At 35.0% G+C, this 20,586-nt stretch overlaps 2 protein-coding genes across 4 annotated transcripts in view; one reads left to right on the top strand and one right to left on the bottom strand.

The window, feature by feature from the left end:
• LOC128179495 (coiled-coil domain-containing protein 73-like) overlaps positions 1–20,586 on the top strand; it is a 118,856-nt gene that overhangs the window by 96,304 nt on the left and 1,966 nt on the right. Inside the window, exons 7-14 of the mRNA XM_052846926.1 lie at positions 13,682–13,884; positions 14,095–14,154; positions 14,254–14,469; positions 14,596–14,736; positions 14,825–15,984; positions 16,336–16,421; positions 16,550–16,585; positions 16,724–16,788. Of these exons, the coding sequence (XP_052702886.1) occupies positions 13,682–13,884; positions 14,095–14,154; positions 14,254–14,469; positions 14,596–14,736; positions 14,825–15,984; positions 16,336–16,421; positions 16,550–16,585; positions 16,724–16,788 (1,967 nt within the window). The remainder of the gene's footprint in view (positions 1–13,681; positions 13,885–14,094; positions 14,155–14,253; positions 14,470–14,595; positions 14,737–14,824; positions 15,985–16,335; positions 16,422–16,549; positions 16,586–16,723; positions 16,789–20,586) is intronic.
• On the bottom strand, positions 464–12,183 carry LOC128179512 (uncharacterized). Of its 3 annotated transcripts, XM_052846965.1 has the most exons (3): positions 11,763–12,183; positions 4,982–6,294; positions 464–759 (listed from the first exon to the last, which is right to left on the bottom strand). In XM_052846965.1, exons 2-3 carry the CDS (start codon positions 6,243–6,245, stop codon positions 737–739), a joined length of 1,287 nt encoding a protein of 428 aa, XP_052702925.1. In that variant the 5' UTR covers positions 6,246–6,294; positions 11,763–12,183; the 3' UTR covers positions 464–736. The 3 variants fall into 3 exon arrangements, with proteins under 3 accessions (XP_052702925.1, XP_052702910.1, XP_052702920.1); XM_052846950.1 differs by lacking the exon at positions 464–759 and having other exon boundaries at positions 4,438–6,294; positions 11,763–12,181; XM_052846960.1 differs by lacking the exons at positions 464–759; positions 11,763–12,183 and adding an exon at positions 7,559–7,695 and having other exon boundaries at positions 4,438–6,296.

The following is a 20,586-nucleotide window of genomic DNA, read 5'->3' as shown; positions in this document are numbered from 1 at the left end:
AGCTCTAGAAGGTGATCCATAATGAATGGGGAGGGTGTGTATATCATATATGACATTAGTTAAGACAGCTAGGGATTCAAACCCAGTCATGTGCTTTACCAATTTAATTATCCATCTTGCACAAGTCTTACTGTCTTTAGTTATTCCTTATCTTAAGATTCTGGTAGGAGTTAAACTTGTGAATACATCAGGATATGATGGGATAAGAGGAAACAAATGAGGGACCTTCCAATGGCTTCCATGGTTTAGACGGACTATTCAGGGATTCAAATGATATGGGACCAATTGTGTGCTCTACAATTAAACTGTTTATTAATTGGGCCATAATTTTGACATGCACTGTAATAAGTACGCAAAATGAAACAAAACCTGAAGTAATATAGTAAGATAGATAGTTAAGCCCTCACAAGTATTTTATCCAATTCTGATAGATATATGTACATCATAGATTGTAGATGAAAGGGAAATAACTCATTAAAAGACTGTTAATTTTAATTTGTAAGAAATACATTTGTATAAGATATGAGAAATTGATTTTTTTTTCAAAGAACAAAAAGAATTTATGTACATGCATGTAGGCAAATGTTATAGAACATGATCATGCATTATATATACACGTAATTCCAAGTTAAAAGTTCAGTGGTATACAAACGACATGTATTTGGTTATATATATAATCTTCAGCACAGCAAACCGAGGTCTCTTTGGGGTGGTGTAGTCAGTGCATTCACTGACCTCATCTTTGCTTCTTTATTTTCTCTGAAAGAGACAACATAGTTTTAATCAAATTGATAAAATTAGGTTTTTTAACCCATGAGGTAAAATTAGATATTAAGTATTTTTACTAAATAATCCTCTATATATCATATCACAGGTTATTAAAGCAAGGGCATATCCCTTCATATTTCCTTTAACTCGTTTTGAATTATGCCTCTTTGGTTAGATTTAATTGAGAGAGAAGGAGAGAGGGGGCATTATAGCCCTTCATATTTCCTGTAACTTGTTTTGAATTAATTCCTCTTTGGTTAGATTTAAGAGAGAGAGATTTTGTGTATATGTAAAGGTCAAATTGTTATATGATTTTGAATGTAAGAATGTGATTTGACCTGATTTGAACTTTATGATAAGTAAGTTTTATGACATTTAACACACAGCCCCATTCTATACCCCACCAAACCACAATAAAGTACCACTATATATTTTCCTATGGCCTGTGAACTTAAATTTATCTGTAGAGCTTCAGATCTGCAGCTTATAACACAGCAACCAGTACACAAAGAGTTGTCCACCCCTGTTCACTCTGCAGCTTGTCATGACATACATGTAAATTACCGTATACCAAACTTTGAACTGTGACTCAGGTGCCCTCAGGAAGTTAGCATGACAGAAAGTTTAGTACATTGGCCTAAGGATTAAAGAAGATGGTCCCTATTGATTTTTAAGTCAGATGCTACATTCCACTTTGTACCCATAAGATGGATATATTGTCACAATCATTATCTTTTAAACTTTTGCTTTTCTGATCAGTGTGATTCTTTTTAATATTGACACAAGGGAGCATGAAAATCATTTCTTGTTAAAATTTTAATTTTGAAGACCTATACCCATGGGTAGAATTATTTTTTACTAGCATAATGACATAATCCATTTCAGATAGTCATAACTTGAAAGATTAAGGTGGTATGGGACATCTGTCGATATCATGGATAAAAGTACATAATTATAATAAAAAAAATATTTTCATCAGTTTAGAGTTTTAAAAATAAACAATATTTGACCCCAAAAAATGATTTTAAATTTTTTTTGGGACAGGTAAAAATCACAAAAGCAGTGTAAATGTGTCTGGTAATTAAGTCCTAAATGGTTATAAGCTATTTCGAGCTTTTGAAATAGAAATAAACATTTGATTATAAGATATCGACATAGTTGGAAAAAGTATTATGTTTTAATTTTTAAAGTTACATACTATGCAATTATTTAGATTTGTGTGGGCCAATTTTTGTGGGTTTTGCTTATTCATGGGGATGTAATTTTGTGGATGTGGACGTTTTCAGTTTCAGTAGAGAACTCTTTCAAAATTTAACAACAAATATAATACATTTACAGTTATAGATTTTAAATTTTGTGATATCAATGAAAAACTGTCTTACAGCAGTTTTTAAGGACACAGTGTCACTGGTCTGTGTTTTTGTGGTACACATTCCTGTTATTTATTACATACAATGTACTTTGTAATAAATACAGCGTTTTTGCATTTGCGATGAAGCTTACTTTATAATACGCTTATCAGTCTTCAGGGAAGATATTGATCTGCAGGGCTGATATGATTCTGTATCACACCTTGTTGAACTCCTCTGGTTTTTAGCTCACCTGGGCTGAAAGCTCAAGTGAGCTTTTATTATCACATTTTGTCTGTCATCCGTCCGTCTGTCTATAAGCTTTTCACATTTTCACCATCTTCTCAAAAACTACTTGGCCAATTTCAACCAAAATTGGCACAAAGCACCCTTAGGCAAAGGGCAATATTTTCAAAAGTCTTCTGCTTAAGAACCATTCGGCCAGGGAAGCTGAAAAGCATCCTCAGGTAGAATAGATTCAAAGTTGTGAAAATCATGATCCCTGGGGGGTAGGTTGGGACCACATGGGGGGGGGGGGTGTCAAAGTTTTACATAGGAATATAAAGAGTAAATCTGAAACTTATGTGGAAGCATCCTCAGGTAGTGTAGATTCAGGGTCATGAAAATCATGATCATGTGAGGCCACATATGGGGGGGGGGGGGCACAAAGTTTTACAAAGGAGTATTTAGAGTAACACCTTTAAGGAAAATTTCAGAAACTAATCAGCCAGGAAAGCTGAAACTTGTGTGGAACCATCCTTAGGTAGTGTAGATTCAAAGTTGTGAAAATCATGATTCCCAGGGTAGGAGAGGGTGAAGTTTTACATAGGAATATTTAGAGTAAATCTTTAAAAATCTTCTCGGAAACTAATCAGCCAGGTGATTCTTTTTAATTGTTTAGACTTTGGTCCCTGGACAATTCTTTGTCTCACATGGCGTTCAGAGTTTGATGTAAGTTTATATCCCATATATAAACAATTATTTAGGATCTTTTTATCCCCTTGTGCAACTTGTTGCGAAGCGGATATAGCATCGCTGTTGTGCATGTGTGTGTGTCTTCTTCAGCTTGGAAGCATGATTTAAAGAAAACGCTTTCACGGATATATATCAAACTTTGTACACTTATTTGGCATGGTAAAATGACAAAACGTATTAATTTTTATGTCAATTAGTTAAATACTTTTTATTATATTGTTAAAATAACAGAAATTTTATGTACAACTTGACAATAACTTCTTCAACTTCACTACTGTCAAACTAAAGTGAAAGTAAGCAGTTCAAATCAACAACTTGAAATTTTTGGGATTTAGATCTAGTACAGGTAAAAAAAAAAACTTGGAACTTTTTGTAGTAATGGAGGTTTAGTACAATATGGTCTCTTCAGTTACATTTCCATAACTGTATATTCCTAAATAATGCATTCCCCTACACAATGATTCATGTCGCAAGGGGATACTCTACTTGGCGGTGCCCTTGTTTAGAACCGCAATACTCAACATGTGATATGGTTATAAAAAAATCCTGTTGGAAAAAGGGACTAATGATTATAAACATAAGAATATCCAGGGGGAAAATGGATTTTATTTATACAAGATCTACATAGTTTGCATTACGACTCCATTATTTTATCATACCTATTGGTCTTCAGGTGAGCGATGTGGCCCATGGGCCTCTTGTTTCCCTTGTTTTTAGAATTGGGTAGAAATTCAAGGTAAATATTAAAATGTCACAAAACAACATCTGATGTAATTCAAGTGTTATTATGTCTCAATTGAATTGAGGCATAGACGATGTCTTCTATATGTTATTATAAAGTATGTAACAAATATAATTATACCAATAGTATATTCCATTTTCCATACTACACCCTTTGTCAGCCTGTGACACCAATATCAGCCAGACAGCCCAAGGGCTGAAATTGGTTGAGGCTGATATAGGTTGTAATATGGAAAATGGGTATGTATTTTTCTCTATGACATGTCAATGTTGATCAATGTCAAATTTCTGTGTGTGTCTAAAAGCTCTGCAAGAGTCATTTGTGATGGTAATAGGTACACATTGATACAGGTAAATATTGCATGCTTATATTCATCCTAGATGAAGTACTTCATGTTGAAATTTGATTGATAATGACCACATGCAGGCTATTTGTCAGTCACCTACATAATGTAACTACTTCAATATGTCAGATTAATGCAGTAATACAGAAACGGTTAGGTCTTTACAAATACTGAAGAAAATCTAGTATACATTTCATTTAAGGTATATGTATAATGATAGTTTTAAATATTGACCAATTCTATGATTTTATAGGCACAGAAATAGTATCCAAATTTATTTTGCAAATTGGAATTTATTCATGATATTTATCAATATATAAATTACATAATTTAAAAAAAAATGAAACAAGGTAAATTTATCAATTTTCATAATTTCCATTTGTCTCTCTTTTTGCAATGTATTTTAAGCTTGAAGCAAACAATACTGGAAAAAAATATGGTAACATTTACAAGATCTGGCCAAATAAAAGGTCATTTATATGAGCAATGATTAACAAACTAATGGAGTAATGGCAAATAATACTGATAATACTGGAAAATATGACTTGGTCAATGGATGAAAGATTTGAAGAGTTAAAAGTATCTAGCTATTTAGCTACTATATATGCTGGCCGTAGATACAGCCCTGGTTGTCTATGCCCTGTTGGCAGCACTGCCACACATAGGTCACCCTCTGTAGCTTCCCCTTGCTATTGTACTCTTCTACTCTCTCTTTTGTTCGGGGGTGGTAGCAGCAAGCTTTCTTATGGTTGTCATTAAGGGTAAATAATTTCTGGCATCTAAGACACTTAGAAACTTTCCCACCTTTTGCTTTACTGATTTTGCGCTGGCGCATCTCGTCCAAGGAGCGCACAAGAGAACGGAACGTGCAGGCTTTCTGTGAGTCAGTGGGATAGATCCTTTCAACTCGACGGCTCTCTCTCTCTTCCTGGCGCATTCTGCTGTCAGAGTAAAGGATCTGCTTTGGCCTCTTTCTGACTTCTCTGATCTGATCTTGAGAGCTTTTAACTGTCTTCTCTCTAGGTGATTCCCTAGTTTTCCCACTGACTTCCATTTTGTTTTGTGCCCATGTTACAAACTGATCATTTTCACTTGTGTCTTCTTCTCCATTTGGAAGCAGGGGCTTCAACTTGAAGTTGGTTGAAATCATGGAAGCGTGGCTGTATTTTATGCTTCCTTGGGAACCTTTACGATAAGTGTCTAACTGAGATAGAGCATCTTGCAAGGAATTTTCCAGTTTCTTGGCACTGTGTCGTAGTTTGTGGAGTTTTTCCTCAGACAATGGAATAACAGAGTCATTGTTGGAAACAGGAGAGGACCCAGTTTGCATAGATGAAGGAGAGCTTCTTTCTATAGGAGGCAAATTGCTATATTTGGGCTTTTTCTCAAAAACTGCAGGTTTCTCTGAATATTCATCCTGGGTTTGTCTGTGTTTCTGAAATCTCTCCATTTCATCACTTTTTCTCATCAACAGTTTCTTAAGTTTGAGATTTTCTGCTTCGAGATCAATCACCTTTTGAGAGAGACTAGAAAAGCTTTGCTGGGTGATCTTGTGTTCTTTGTGTAAATGCTCCTTGAGCATCTCACACAGTGACGTAGCATCGGTTTCTTTCTTGCGTAGAAGATGAAGACACTGTATTCGATCCTCAACCAAAGAGTTAATCAGATCTGTCAAACATTCAATGTAAAGTGGCAAGGCGTATTTAGGCTCTTTGTCAGCAATTTTCAATAAACGGTCTTTATCCAAATTACAGCACTCGGATATAACATGAAGCTGTTCTGTGCACTGATTTAGAACTCCTTGTATTTTGAGAGCTTCCCTCCGGTGGCTTTCGATTTCCTGCATGGCCATTCTAACTTTGTAGGCCCATCCTTCGCGTTCCTGTTGGATCATGGCTCCTAGCCAGTGGGAGATTTCTACAATGCTGTTTTTAAACGACTGTTCCTGATGCTTTGAGGACTCCACATCCAAAAACTCGGACACAGCTTTTTGAATGTCATCATCAGTTCTAAGGGTCGACCACTGTTGTGAAGTAGCACTAAGAAGGTTTCCTTTCAATGTTCCCATTTTTAATAGCTGTGTAGATTTTCTTTACAATTTTGTTTCAATTTCACATCTGTAAAATGAAAAAAATATTTCGTTACTTGACAGTTAAAAATAGTATGCATTGAAAACAAAAAAAAATATGAACATATTTGGTAAAGGATAAAAAAGTATCTTGGATTAATTTGCTAGACACATTCATAATGCATCTAGATAAACATTCAGGTATTTAGACAAAGCACCGCCTCAGTGTGTATAGATAATTAAGAGACCTGTCAACAGCGTAGACTAAAGTACATTTAAATATTAACAACTTCGTGATGAAATAAGATAGTGTTAAAACTTAGGTTGTGGTAAACTTGCCAAATTTTGGCAGAGAGAATTGAACATGCACCGTCACACTTAAGGACAATGTTTAAAGTTAACTTCGATCTAAATTGATATCCTTGGGATTTTTTATCATCCCGGAGCAACAAAATTTGTCTTACATAGAGGTACCTTCCTTACATAACTTATTACTCTTAAACCATGGGATAATATGGAATGTAAGAGTGAAAAGATTTGTGGAGCTTAAATTGCTATAAAACATGCAAATTTTTAAAGCCGTAGCTTAAAACTTAAGTGACATTTTACTTTTAAGGTTTTATATGAATGCATTAGAGTGATGAATGTTTAGATAAAATTTATGATAAACCCTCCAACTTTTTTTCCAATCAATATGCTTAACATTTTGGGGTGCATTCTGATGTAAAGTTATTGATTTTGTTTCTCTAAGTCTGAACCATTGTCTATTTTGACAAATGTTATCTGCTAATGAAAAGGATATGTTAGCAGTTTAAATTTATTGGAAAATTCTGCGTAATTTTCCTCAATGTTTTGAAGGAATGATGGGCATTAACTGTTTAATTTTAATTTTAATAAACAAGTATCCATATTTTTATTCCTGTTTTCTACAGTTTCAGAGTATGATACAAGAAATATGACATTAATTTTATGGCAGAAGTTATATATATGTATACTAGGCTGCCATTCCATTGATATTTCAGTGATACAAAATGAACTAAGCAGTTGTTGAAACAATAGATAACGTTTGTTGAAAAATTGTTTTTACTTCTTTCATTAAGAAAACCACTTTTGGGAAAGAGTTAAAGATAGTTATCTCTTAAAGATCTTTTACGGTAATAAGAGGCTTTGGAAAGTAAATATTTCAATTACAAATTTCTTAAGTAGATTTAGAATGAAAAAAGTACACACTTTACTAAAATGCAGACTAGAAGAAAAATAACCACTTTCAAAAAAACAAAAGGTTAAAAAAGTATGAATATTAAATGTCTTATCTGTTCAAAGTTGTAAAAGTAAATCCGAAATATGAAGGAAGATTCCACAGATTATGGTGGGCTCAAAAATCACCCCCGAAAAAAGCCCAGCACTTGTCTTATCCATAAGACTGATTTCTGTCAGGTGAGGATTTAAAGTCCAGGGCCCCGAGTTTATAGCATTTCATCGGCTACAGGTATCTCTAGAACAAGAGCTTTAATTCTGTTGACAAAGAATCTTAGTGTATTCAATACAACAGGTCGAGGTATTTTGTTATCCAAATGCGATCCCAATCAATTATAATTTATAGAATTCTTTTTTTTTTTACGTCGTACAATAGATTTCATTCTACCCAACCGCTCTCCCACAATGGTTTGGGAGGTTCAGCTAGGACAATAAAAATCAGATTGCTACACCGCTGTTAGGTAATTTAGGTAATTAAAGGTGTTTTCGAGTATTACCGTAACGATGTTTTGGATTCGAATTGAGCGGACTTATTATCAACTTGTCAGACATTTCCTTGTTTTCTATACACTGGAGTTTTGTCTCAACTTTAGGCCATATTTCTTGAATAAAGCAAATTTCTGGGCTGCTTTGGAGTGAAAAGTTTTAATCAAATATTGTTTAATATTACAGCTGCCTTCGCACATTAATTGAAAGTCCCTTATTTTCATTTTTTATGTACACTTAGTTTCATTTAAGATTTTGATTGTTAAGGAAGAAAGCTATAATAATTGTTCTTTTCAGTCTGTAAATGTTTGATTTGTGGATTTGCTGTATTTTACCACTTTTTAAAGTTCTCACAAGAGCTCTTTAAAATTGTTTTAACCTTATTAAATACCTCTCATTGCCTTATTTCATTTCTGTTTTCTGCTTTGAAAGGGTTATTTAAAAGTAAAAACGTTTATGAGAAGCATCAGTTTTCATTAAACAATAGATTTATCTGAACTTTTATATTCTATGATGCATATCTCTACCATGAAAACTTACTAGGATCTGTTTGCACAACTGCAGAAGGCATTGAAAAGAAATAAATGTACATATATCAGTATCAAATTTCATTCAGAGTTGGATTTCATTCAGATTGTTTAGGAGATTATTACAAAAAAGAGCAATGAATAAATTATAGGCAAAGCACAAGTTTCACTTGATATATATCTGCAAATCTTAAATGCTGGCCCTCCTGAATGGTAAATTTGTATAGCAGATTTGCAATATGAAATGAAATCTGCCTTTTATATATCTTTGTGGAACATTCCAATTATGATATCATAAACGAATGAATATTGTTTTGTTGATTTATTTTAACAAATAATAGCAAACTTTTAAAAGTTTATTGATGAACCAAGGTAAATGAATAATAAATAATAGGAATGTTAGGGTCAGAAAAAGGTCAAGGTGAATAAAATTAAGAACCCATTGCTCACTTATGTACATCTTTTATTGAGGTTTGATGAAATTATCATTGATAACTTCTTTGAAACTGAGCTTACTGCTATTTTCAAGGAATAATGAAGTAAGGATCATTAGAAAAGGTCAAGGTCAGAAAAGATTACATCCTTTGATTGATATCACCAAAATGCATTTTGGAGTTTGATGAAAATATCTTGAACATATTTGATTGAACAATAGCTTTGTTTGAAAGGGTGTACCAGGGTTTAATTTTTTGGTATACACAATAATAAAAAAAATATCTAAGTTTTTAATTATTAATTTCTATGTAAAACAAAGTAAATAAGTAACAAATCTCAGAGTTTTGTCTACCTTTGACTTATGAAATACATCTAGAATGCCTACAGTGTCTCCAAAAATGCCATCAAATAAGCTCATATAAAGTTTCCTGACTTGAAAAAGTGATGGAAGACTGTGAGACAAACAATCATGACAAACACTCTGCCCTGGCTATTTACATGCAGATAGAGCATTTAAAACAGCTGCATTAAAATAATCTGAGTTGTTGGCAGTTGTTTCATTTTTGGATTTTAAGGTGTTTTTTGTAATAATTTGTTTTATTTGATATTTCATTGCTCTGGTGCTATGAAGTATAGATTTATTCTGGTCTGAAGGAGCAGATGGAGAAATTGTTCCACTTTGTACCACTTAGTACCTAAAAGCTTTCTCTCATCAAGTTTAAAAAGATTGCATGTTAAGTCTCACTTTTTATTGGTATATCTGACCATATGTATAAGAAACTGATGGATTGTTTATGGGATTATGCCAAGTCGGTTATATCGGTTACACCGTGGCTATATTTGGCATTGCTGGTGTATATATATACTAAGGAATTTAAGTAAACTGTCCCATTTAAAGACAGAAAAGGTGTTTTGATTTTTGGGGGTTGATTTTAATCAAATCTCCTATGCAGTTACTCTGGCAAACTGAAAGTGAAACAGTGTTTGGAGCTAAGCACAAATCATCACTGCTTACAAGACTAAGTTCTTGAAAATAATAGAAAAAAATTTGATGTTATGTATGCTGAAGCATTGTTTTTCAAGGAAACTTATCAATATACACTTTGAAAATAGTCAAATTTTATATACTACAAACAATTTAGATATTTTTGTAGTCTCATGTACTCCTATGCCAGAGTTAATATAGTCTTGTTCAACCAGACGCTCGGCTGTCTCCGTAAATCTGCGACAAGCAGATAGGGGGCTCTCTTGCTTGTCGGATATTAACGGAGACAGCCAAGCGTCTAGTTAAATGAGACTAGAGTTTGATATCAATAGTGCTTGGATCCATACAATTTTTAGAATTGTTTCATAACTAATACATACTAGTAGTTGAAATCTATCTTTAAATATTACACAACATGATTCATATGGGGTTTCTCGAAATTCTTGTCGGAAAAGTCTAAAAATTCATATTATAAAAAAGTGCGTAATTCAAATACAAACTAGAAACTAATTGCCATGCAAGATCAATTGATTTTAAAATAAATGATAATCGATAAAATCAACTCCCGTCAGTACTTCAGTACTTTGATATCAACATAGCAGCACATGCTAAAATTTGTGCTTATTTAATGCCCAGTGTGTTAACATTAACTGAAAATTACTTAGCGTAGGCAATATATAAAAGGAGACCTCTTATATTCATTATTCAGACATCAAAGATTGAACATTTATCCCTCATCAGTCCTTTAAGTGATTTATTCATGATGATACTTTGGACTTTGCTAATAAGTGCTTGATTAATTTAGTGCTTGATTGGACGAAACTACTGTAACATATGAATAGGTGTGTCACCGGGGTGAAGGTAAATAAAATCCTGATGGCATGCGTGATAAAAAAGAAATACCCCCAGTCGGAAGATCAAATAATCATGGAGGGTTTTGTTTTAAAGGAAACATTGTGGATCTTTTTTGCGGAATCTATTGATTTAGCTGGTTTGAACTTCAAAGAATAGTAAAGATAAGGAATAGACATCATCAAGGCTTGATTTGAATGTGTCACTGCATGTGCAATATTAAATATTCAATAGGTATTTTTATCTCTGTATGTGCTTCTATAAAAATGTTTAATATCTTTTAATTACTTAATTGTACTGATTATTTTCAAACTCAAGAAAAACTGTGCATCAATTTTGTCAATGGCAACAGGAAAGGTTAAAAGAGATAAACATCCTCCTTCTATTCAGTACACTAGCTGTGTAACGAAGATCAGTACATTTGTATTATTTTCATAATTATGAAAATTCATTTTGAAAAGTTTTCTTGTAATTAAACAGTAAATTAAATGTACATGTACTTGTATTTAATATTTCAACCATTGCATTAAAATAGTAAATGCTGCAAGTTTTACAAAATGTGTAAATGGAGGAATCACCTTTTAAAGAGAATTTGAAAAATGTTTGGGTTTTTAAGTTTTTAATGAGACACTTTCGATGCCTTTGTGTAACTTTCACTCTTTCAATATTTGATTGATTTTAAATGAGGATTTATAGAGACACTTCAAAAGATAATGGAATCTTGTCAAACAAGAATTGACCATCTTTAAAGAGACAAAATTATTTAGCTTCACACTCTTTGTTTAATTTAAGACACCCTGGGGTTGAAAAGAACTTTTTGGAGTAAGAGTGTACAGAAATCCTAACCTTAATTGATCTTCAATACTTTTCTCAAACTGAAGTGACTCTTACAATCTTGAAGTCAATGCAGTACTTAACATATATTAAGTGTTAATTTTTTCTGCACATTAAAGCACAAGTTAACATGTTACTAACCACTTGGGGTTTTTTTCCTTGAGGTAGATCCAAATACAACTCGATCCTTTCACTTTTGCATCAGGTTAATTCCATTCAAATATGTGAACATGAAAGCAAAAAAACACTCAATATTGTCACCAAAATGTATATAGCACAATTAATTATTTCTTGATGGAATTAGTCTGAATTATATCCACCCATTTCTAATGTACACTCTTGGAAACAAATCTTTGCATGAGACTTGTCTCTAGTTTGTGCAATACTGCAGCCCCGTACTGTGGGTTTTATAGACTTGACAAGAGTGGAATCTGCCCTGTTGTGAAGTAGGTGGCAAACAGCTCCATGGTCATAAATGTATCACCCCCGTAAATCACCGCCAATTGTCCTCTCAGGGGCTTTAACTCTTCTGAATTGTCCTGACCCCAAGAGTTTGGCTCTTATAAGGCCTTTGATGCTGTGCATTTTTTTGTTCTAAACACAATTGCAAAAAGACCCTTTTTTCCCCCCAAGGAAAAATCAGGCAACTTGTGAAAACAGTCAGATGTGAAATATTGATGAACTAAAAAATTGCAGTTTAATATTTTGAGAAATTTTAGAAGGAAACATGGTTTTCAAAGAGCTATCTAAATTGCATCAATTTTAGTTTGAAGTTCACCTAACGTGTATTTGCAATGGGTAAACCAAATGTACCTTTGATTTCTAATATCCTTTATTCTCCTATAATATTTATTTACCTAACAAATAAAAGAAATTTATTTAACTAATCAAAATATGTGGTACCATTCAGATTTTTAAAAGTACATGTTGGCTGTCTTGGGATTTTACAAAATATAAATGTTTTCACAAGTTCAATAAAACATTTTTTTTGCAAACATGTGTATATAGCCAAAAACTTTGTTATCAAGACAGCCAATTGAGAACTGTAATAGATTGACTGTAGATTGATTCAGGGATAATTAGCACTGATTTTCAATACATTAGCTGCTTTTTTCCGTCTCTGTTTACATCTCCAATTAGCCATAGCGGTGCAGATCCACACCTTTTGTAGATTTCATCGCTCGAGAACAATGTGTCAATATTGATTTGATCTACGGCTTGATCCAGGTACTTGATAGGTAAAATTCAACAAACATGTAAATATTGTATTGCGTTTAAAAAACCCTGTCTGAGATATATCTTGACTTGGGGCTTTTTTTTTCTATTCAGATTTTAAGGTGACACTATTGCAGATTTTAAATGTACACTGCAGTTCCATTGGACTACTTCAGATTAAATTGTCACATTCTAACTTACAGTATTTCTATACTTTTTCCTGTGCATGTAAACAAATTCATTCTTTGACTTCACATCGAATTAATTGTATTAGGTATTATAAATCTTAATTGAATGATTACCTGTATTCAACATAAAGGGGAAAATATTTTTAATATGTAGCCCACAGATTAACATAATTTACAGTACAATTGCACTGATCATTATAATTAGCAAAAAAAAACCACCTTATGAGATTTTATCTATTTCTTCCAACACAGTTAAGACTTCTTTGACTTTTCTTATTACCATAGATCTAAAACATTTGCATTACTTAATACTCAAGAGGGTATTTGATCAGATTTGCATATAAAAGAGTTCCCAATACTTTTCTAGGTAAATTTAACATTGGTCTATCCATTTTCAAACTGACAACTTAGAATTTTATACTCTCAGTTTTCAAATATGGAATAAGTCTTGTTAAAGTATATATATACATGGAACTCACCAGACTGGTGTCGTGTTGTCAAAATGTACCGGTACCAACTTACTTTTTATGGTTAAAAAAAACCCAAACCTTTTATTAGACACATAGAAGTAAGGGGGAAAATGAAGATTAAGTATGATGGAACATGTTCGATGTGGATATGGCATTACCTAAAAGACCCTTTTTGCTTCCATTTCAGTTCAGCATGCTGTGAGGCACAACCAGGCACTGCTGTACATAAATGAACATCAGAAATGCATCCTTAATGAGGAGAAACACCATGTCAGCAGTCTGCAGTCACAACTACTGGAGGTCAAAAGTCACCTGCAAAAGAAACCAGATGAAACCAGTTTGCAGCAATATCAGATGGAAATAGCTTCACTGAACCAAAAGATAGAGAGGGTACTATTATAACAGTTACTCTGTTATTAAACCAAAGCAGTTTTGTGGTTATAACTTTGGGAGCATTGTTAGTCCCAATCTCAGAAATATACAGTTATGCTTATTAGGGGATTATATTACCACATATATCTCCAATTTTAACATTTGTCGATTGCTAATGGAGAAAGTATGCTTTTTGATTAAAAATTTGTTTTCTTTTTTCAAATCTAGTTAAAAGCTGAAAAAGAAGGTTCCTCAAAAGAAATCAATGAGTGTGCTGCAAAGTATGAGGTAATCCTGCAATCAGATCAGAGAATTTATTTTATTTGGTCATTCCTGCTAACGAAATTTAAGCATGATAATTTTTTTACTTGATGAATATATTTTTAGAAAGTGTCTCAGTTATTGCAAGATACACACAAACTGCTGGAACATCAGATTGAGATTGCAGAGATACATAAAAAGAATGCCTCCCAACAGAAGACGCTCATCCAACAACAGCAGGGAGAATTAGCAGAGGTCAAAGGTGAACTTCAGGAGGTGACGGACAAAGTTACTTTGCAGAGGGATCAGCATAAGGCAGAGGCAGAGGAATGGCGAAAAAAGGTTAAATTTTCACTGAAAAATTCAAGTTTTCCACAAAACTGCTACATGACATAAAACATTCTTTAAAATTATCTTTCACAAGAATTATTGATGTCATTTTTAGCTTATATCTTGACTCTTTTGCAGACCTCAAAAATCCAGGATGAGCTTATTAAAATCAAGGAGGATTTGGAAGAACAAAAGAAAAGATGTGCAGATTTGGAGGACTTGAATACAACATGGTCAAACCAGAATATCCAACTAACAGAGCAGCTTCAGTTCACAAAGGTATGTTTTAAATGATTGGCTGCTGTTCCATATTCATAAAAAGTTGAGATTGATTCAAACCAAACTTTCAAATTTAACTTGATTCCAGGAACAGCTGAACAAACCAAGACGAGACCAGATCCTGCAGACAGAACTCTGCCTGATGAACATGGTGGATAGTGAGAGTCAAGTAGAGGTAATCAGTACTGACTCGTCCATCCAAACCATGTCCGTCCCACAGAGGACCAACAGCACCCAGACCCCTGCTCCTGAACTCACTGTTTCTAAGACGCAGACAAACAACCCAGCCCTGGCCAACTCTAGCTCTCAGACAGAGAGAGTGGAGATACAGAGTGTGTCAGTGCTGGCAGAGATCATTAAGTACAACTCCAAAGAGAGGCTGTTCTGCCAGTCACTGTCGTCTGCTAACAGGTCTTGTAAATCAGTTGGTCAACAATCTTCAGTAGAAGTCCAAGCTCTGTGTAGTCAGTCAAATGCAGTAACTTTATCAGACAGTCAAACTCTTCAAGGTTCAGCAAGTCAATCAGATAGTCAGTTGTCAGCTGTCACTAGCCAATATATGCAGACTGAGCCTGAACAACTACAAAATCCCAACTGTCAACACACATCAGAATACATTGATCTAGCAAAGACTGAAGATGTTAATCAAAGAGAAACTGCTCAGCAACTTCCTGAAAATGGGACATTGGGAGAAAATCAAGAAAATATCACCAATAGAAGCCAAGTGATACAGTCAAATGCCATTAGACGACAATCCTTTCAGCTTCTTGAAAATACTACTTCAGATGAAGATAAATCTATTGATCAAGTAACACCTGTCTCCAAAGGGGTCGTGGATGATAAAACTTCCTTGATATGTGACAAAAGTATGTCAACTGAAACCTTGAAACACCATTCAGTGATGGAAACTGACAATCTAACTAAAGAATTGTTGCAAAACCAAGTAACCCATACAGAGACATCTGAAGCATCAACAGTAAAGATTGTTGTTCATCCAACTCCAAGTCTGGCTACTCCAATTGATAGGGATCAGGTGTCCTGTGATGGTTTGGTAGTTAGCAGACAGGATGCCAATGACCCTGCCATTGATTCAACGGTTCCCAATGACCCAGACAAGTCTTGTGTGTCTCCCAGAAGTCCTGGTGGCTCACGACTCAAGTTGTCATTGTCAAGACCCAAAACACTCTTAACAACACCATCTTTGAAAAGTAAACAAGAGGATGCTGTGGGGAGTGAGGCATGCAAAATGTATGTTGTTTCAGTACTTAGATTTGCCAATAAATCTATTTTGTTGGTGCATAACTAGTATTCTGCTATTTAAAAAACTCAGCTAATTTTTACTTTTTCTTGGGGAGTTATGATTACAATACAACCATATTAATTAAAGAAAAAAATGCCCATACAATTTCATATATGATATTTTATTAAAATTCTAAAATTACTGATTGATGTTCTTACATCTTACATTGATAAAGACCAAGTAATGCAAAATTAAATTTAATGAAAGACCATTTTAGTGGGGGGGAAATTTTTTTTTTATGAATGCGTATGCTTCTACACCAAAATAATGAGTGCATTTGTTTGATAATCTGTAAACAGGTCTGGAAAACAAACATCATCGACAATTGAACAATTGGATATTCTTTTGAACTCTCCAATGTCTGACCATCAAAAGGATGAGACAGGTCATCAAAGTTCGAATTATTTGTAGCATTGTGTATCATTGGTGAAAATATTTGACTTACATTAATAACACCATTGTGTTCATTTACCAGACTAATGTAATCAAAAATTCAACTCATTGATTTTGTAGATGCTGGATTAAAGGAAGTGAAAGGGATTTTAAAAGGTAAACTGTCTAAAGATAACGAGGTTTCAAAATTCAATATTTAAAAAACAGAAAATTCAATGGTTATGCTGTTATACCTATCTTGTTAGACTCATGATGATGGTACAATATGCATGGTATTTTTTTGTATTTATTTAGGTCAAGGTAACATTTCAACAAGAAAACAAGTGACATTTGGCAGCCCTCTTCATGATATACATCAGGTATCACAAGATAGTCAACTTTTTAGCTCAAGTGAGCTATTCTGATCACATTTTGTCTGTCGTCCGTCCGTCCGTCCGTCTGTCCGTAAACTTTTCACATTTTCAACATCTTCTCAAGAACTACTTGGCCAATTTCAACCAAACTTGGCACAAATCATCCTTAGGCAAAGGGGATTCAAAGTTGTGAAAATTAAGGGTCACACCCGTTTTCAAGGGGAGATAATTAGAAATTAATGAAAAATTTCATGAAATTTTAAAAAATCGTCTTCTCAAGAACCAGAAAGCCAGGAAAGCTGAAACTTGTGTGGAAGCATCCTCAGGTAGTGTAGATTCAAAGTTGTGAAATTCATGACCCCTGGGGGTAGGGTGGGGCCCGATGGGGGGTCGAAGTTTTACATAGGAATATATAGAGTAAATCTTTAAAAATCTTCTTCTCCAAAACTAAACAGCCAGGAAAGCTGAAACTTGTGTGGAAGCATCCTCAGGTAGTGTAGATTTAAAGTTGTGAAATTCATGACCCTTGGGGGTAGGGTGGGGCCACAATGGGGGGTCGAAGTTTTAAATAGGAATATATAGAGTAAATCTTTAAAAATCTTCTTCTCAGAAACTAATCAGCTAGGAAAGCTGAAACTTGTCTGGAAGCATCCTCAGGTAGTGTAGATTCAAAGTTGTGAAAATCATGACCCTTGGGGGTAGGGTGGGGCCACAATGGGGGTCGAAGTTTTACATAGGAAAATATAGAGTTAATCTTTAAAAATCTTCTTCTCAGAAACTAATCAGCCAGGAAAGCTGAAACTTGTGTGGACGCATCCTAAGGCAGTATATATTCAAAGTTGTGAAAATCATGACCCTTGGGGGTAGGGTGGGGCCACAATGGGGGGTCGAAGTTTTACATAGGAAAATATAGAGTAAATCTTTAAAAATCTTATTCTCAGAAACTAATCAGCCAGGAAAGCTGAAACTTGTGTGGAAGCATCCTCAGGCAGTGTAGATTCAAAGTTGTGAAAATCATGACCCTTGGGGGTAGGGTGGGGCCACAATGGGGGGTCGAAGTTTTACTTAGGAATACATAGAGTAAATCTTTAAAAATCTTCTTCTCAGAAACTAATCAGCCAGGAAAGCTGAAACTTGTGTGGACTCATCCTCAGGCAGTATATATTCAAATTTGTGAAAATCATGACCCTTGGGGGTAGGGTGGGGCCACAATGAGGGGACGAAGTTTTACATAGGAATACATAGAGTAAATCTTTAAAAATCTTATTCTCAGAAACTAATCAGCTAGGAAAGCTGAAACTTGTCTGGAAGCATCCTCAGGTAGTGTAGATTCAAAGTTGTGAAAATCATGACCCTTGGGGGTAGGGTGGGGCCACAATGGGGGGTCGAAGTTTTACATAGGAATATATAGAGTAAATCTTTAAAAATCTTCTTCTCCAAAACTAAACAGCCAGGAAAGCTGAAACTTGTGTGGATGCATCCTCAGGCAGTATAGATTCAAAGTTGTGAAAATCATGACCCTTGGGGGTAGGGTGGGGCCACAATGGGGGTCGAAGTTTTACATAGGAAAATATAGAGTTAATCTTTAAAAATCTTCTTCTCAGAAACTAATCAGCCAGGAAAGCTGAAACTTGTGTGGACGCATCCTAAGGCAGTATATATTCAAAGTTGTGAAAATCATGACCCTTGGGGGTAGGGTGGGGCCACAATGGGGGGTCGAAGTTTTACATAGGAAAATATAGAGTAAATCTTTAAAAATCTTATTCTCAGAAACTAATCAGCCAGGAAAGCTGAAACTTGTGTGGACGCATCCTCAGGCAGTGTAGATTCAAAGTTGTGAAAATCATGACCCTTGGGGGTAGGGTGGGGCCACAATGGGGGGTCGAAGTTTTACTTAGGAATACATAGAGTAAATCTTTAAAAATCTTCTTCTCAGAAACTAATCAGCCAGGAAAGCTGAAACTTGTGTGGACTCATCCTCAGGCAGTATATATTCAAATTTGTGAAAATCATGACCCTTGGGGGTAGGGTGGGGCCACAATGAGGGGACGAAGTTTTACATAGGAATACATAGAGTAAATCTTTAAAAATCTTATTCTCAGAAACTAATCAGCTAGGAAAGCTGAAACTTGTCTGGAAGCATCCTCAGGTAGTGTAGATTCAAAGTTGTGAAAATCATGACCCTTGGGGGTAGGGTGGGGCCACAATGGGGGGTCGAAGTTTTACATAGGAATATATAGAGTAAATCTTTAAAAATCTTCTTCTCAGAAACTAATCAGCCAGGAAAGCTGAAACTTGTGTGGATGCATCCTCAGGCAGTATAGATTCAAAGTTGTGAAAATCATGACCCTTGGGGGTAGGGTGGGGCCACAATGGGGGTCGAAGTTTTACATAGGAAAATATAGAGTTAATCTTTAAAAATCTTCTGATCAGAAACTAATCAGCCAGGAAAGCTGAAACTTGTGTGGACGCATCCTCAGGCAGTGTAGATTCAAAGTTGTGAAAATCATGACCCTTGGGGGTAGGGTGGGGCCACAATGGGGGGTCGAAGTTTTACTTAGGAATACATAGAGTAAATCTTTAAAAATCTTCTTCTCAGAAACTAATCAGCCAGGAAAGCTGAAACTTGTGTGGACTCATCCTCAGGCAGTATATATTCAAATTTGTGAAAATCATGACCCTTGGGGGTAGGGTGGGGCCACAATGAGGGGACGAAGTTTTACATAGGAATACATAGAGTAAATCTTTAAAAATCTTATTCTCAGAAACTAATCAGCTAGGAAAGCTGAAACTTGTCTGGAAGCATCCTCAGGTAGTGTAGATTCAAAGTTGTGAAAATCATGACCCTTGGGGGTAGGGTGGGGCCACAATGGGGGGTCGAAGTTTTACATAGGAATATATAGAGTAAATCTTTAAAAATCTTCTTCTCAGAAACTAATCAGCCAGGAAAGCTGAAACTTGTGTGGATGCATCCTCAGGCAGTATAGATTCAAAGTTGTGAAAATCATGACCCTTGGGGGTAGGGTGGGGCCACAATGGGGGTCCAAGTTTTACATAGGAAAATATAGAGTTAATCTTTAAAAATCTTCTTCTCAGAAACTAATCAGCCAGTAAAGCTGAAACTTGTGTGGACGCATCCTCAGGCAGTGTAGATTCAAAGTTGTGAAAATCATGACCCTTGGGGGTAGGGTGGGGCCACAATGGGGGGTCGAAGTTTTACATAGGAATATATAGAGTAAATCTTTAAAAATCTTCTTCTCAGAAATTAAACAGCCAGGAAAGCTGAAACTTGTGTGGACGCATCCTCAGGCAGTATATATTCAAATTTGTGAAAATCATGAACCTTGGGGGCAGGGTGGGGCCACAATGGGGGGACGAAGTTTTACATAGGAATACATAGAGTAAATCTTTAAAAATCTTATTCTCAGAAACTAATCAGCTAGGAAAGCTGAAACTTGTCTGGAAGCATCCTCAGGTAGTGTAGATTCAAAGTTGTGAAAATCATGACCCTTGGGGGTAGGGTGGGGCCACAATGGGGGGTCGAATTTTTACATAGGAATATATAGAGTAAATCTTTAAAAATCTTCTTCTCAGAAAATTAACAGCCAGGAAAGCTGAAACTTGTGTGGACGCATCCTCAGGTAGTGTAGATTCAAATTTGTGAAAATCATGACCCCTGGGGGTAGGGTGAGGCCACATTGGGGGGGTGTTAAAGTTTTACATAGGAATACATAGAGTAAATCTTTAAAAATCTTCTTCTCAGAGACTAATCAGCAAGATGATTCTTTATAATTGTTAAGACTT

Source organism: Crassostrea angulata, chromosome 1 (genome assembly GCF_025612915.1).
Source record: "Crassostrea angulata isolate pt1a10 chromosome 1, ASM2561291v2, whole genome shotgun sequence".
Taxonomy (NCBI): Eukaryota; Metazoa; Mollusca; class Bivalvia; order Ostreida; family Ostreidae; genus Magallana; species Magallana angulata.
The sequence above is the reverse complement of the archived record's forward strand: the minus strand, read 5'-3'. Positions and strand labels throughout refer to the sequence as shown.

Bases quoted from the DNA above. Each gene is read 5' to 3' on its own strand.
- LOC128179512 (XM_052846950.1), bottom strand. From the start codon at position 6,245: ATGGGAACATTGAAAGGAAACCTTCTTAGTGCTACTTCACAACAGTGG.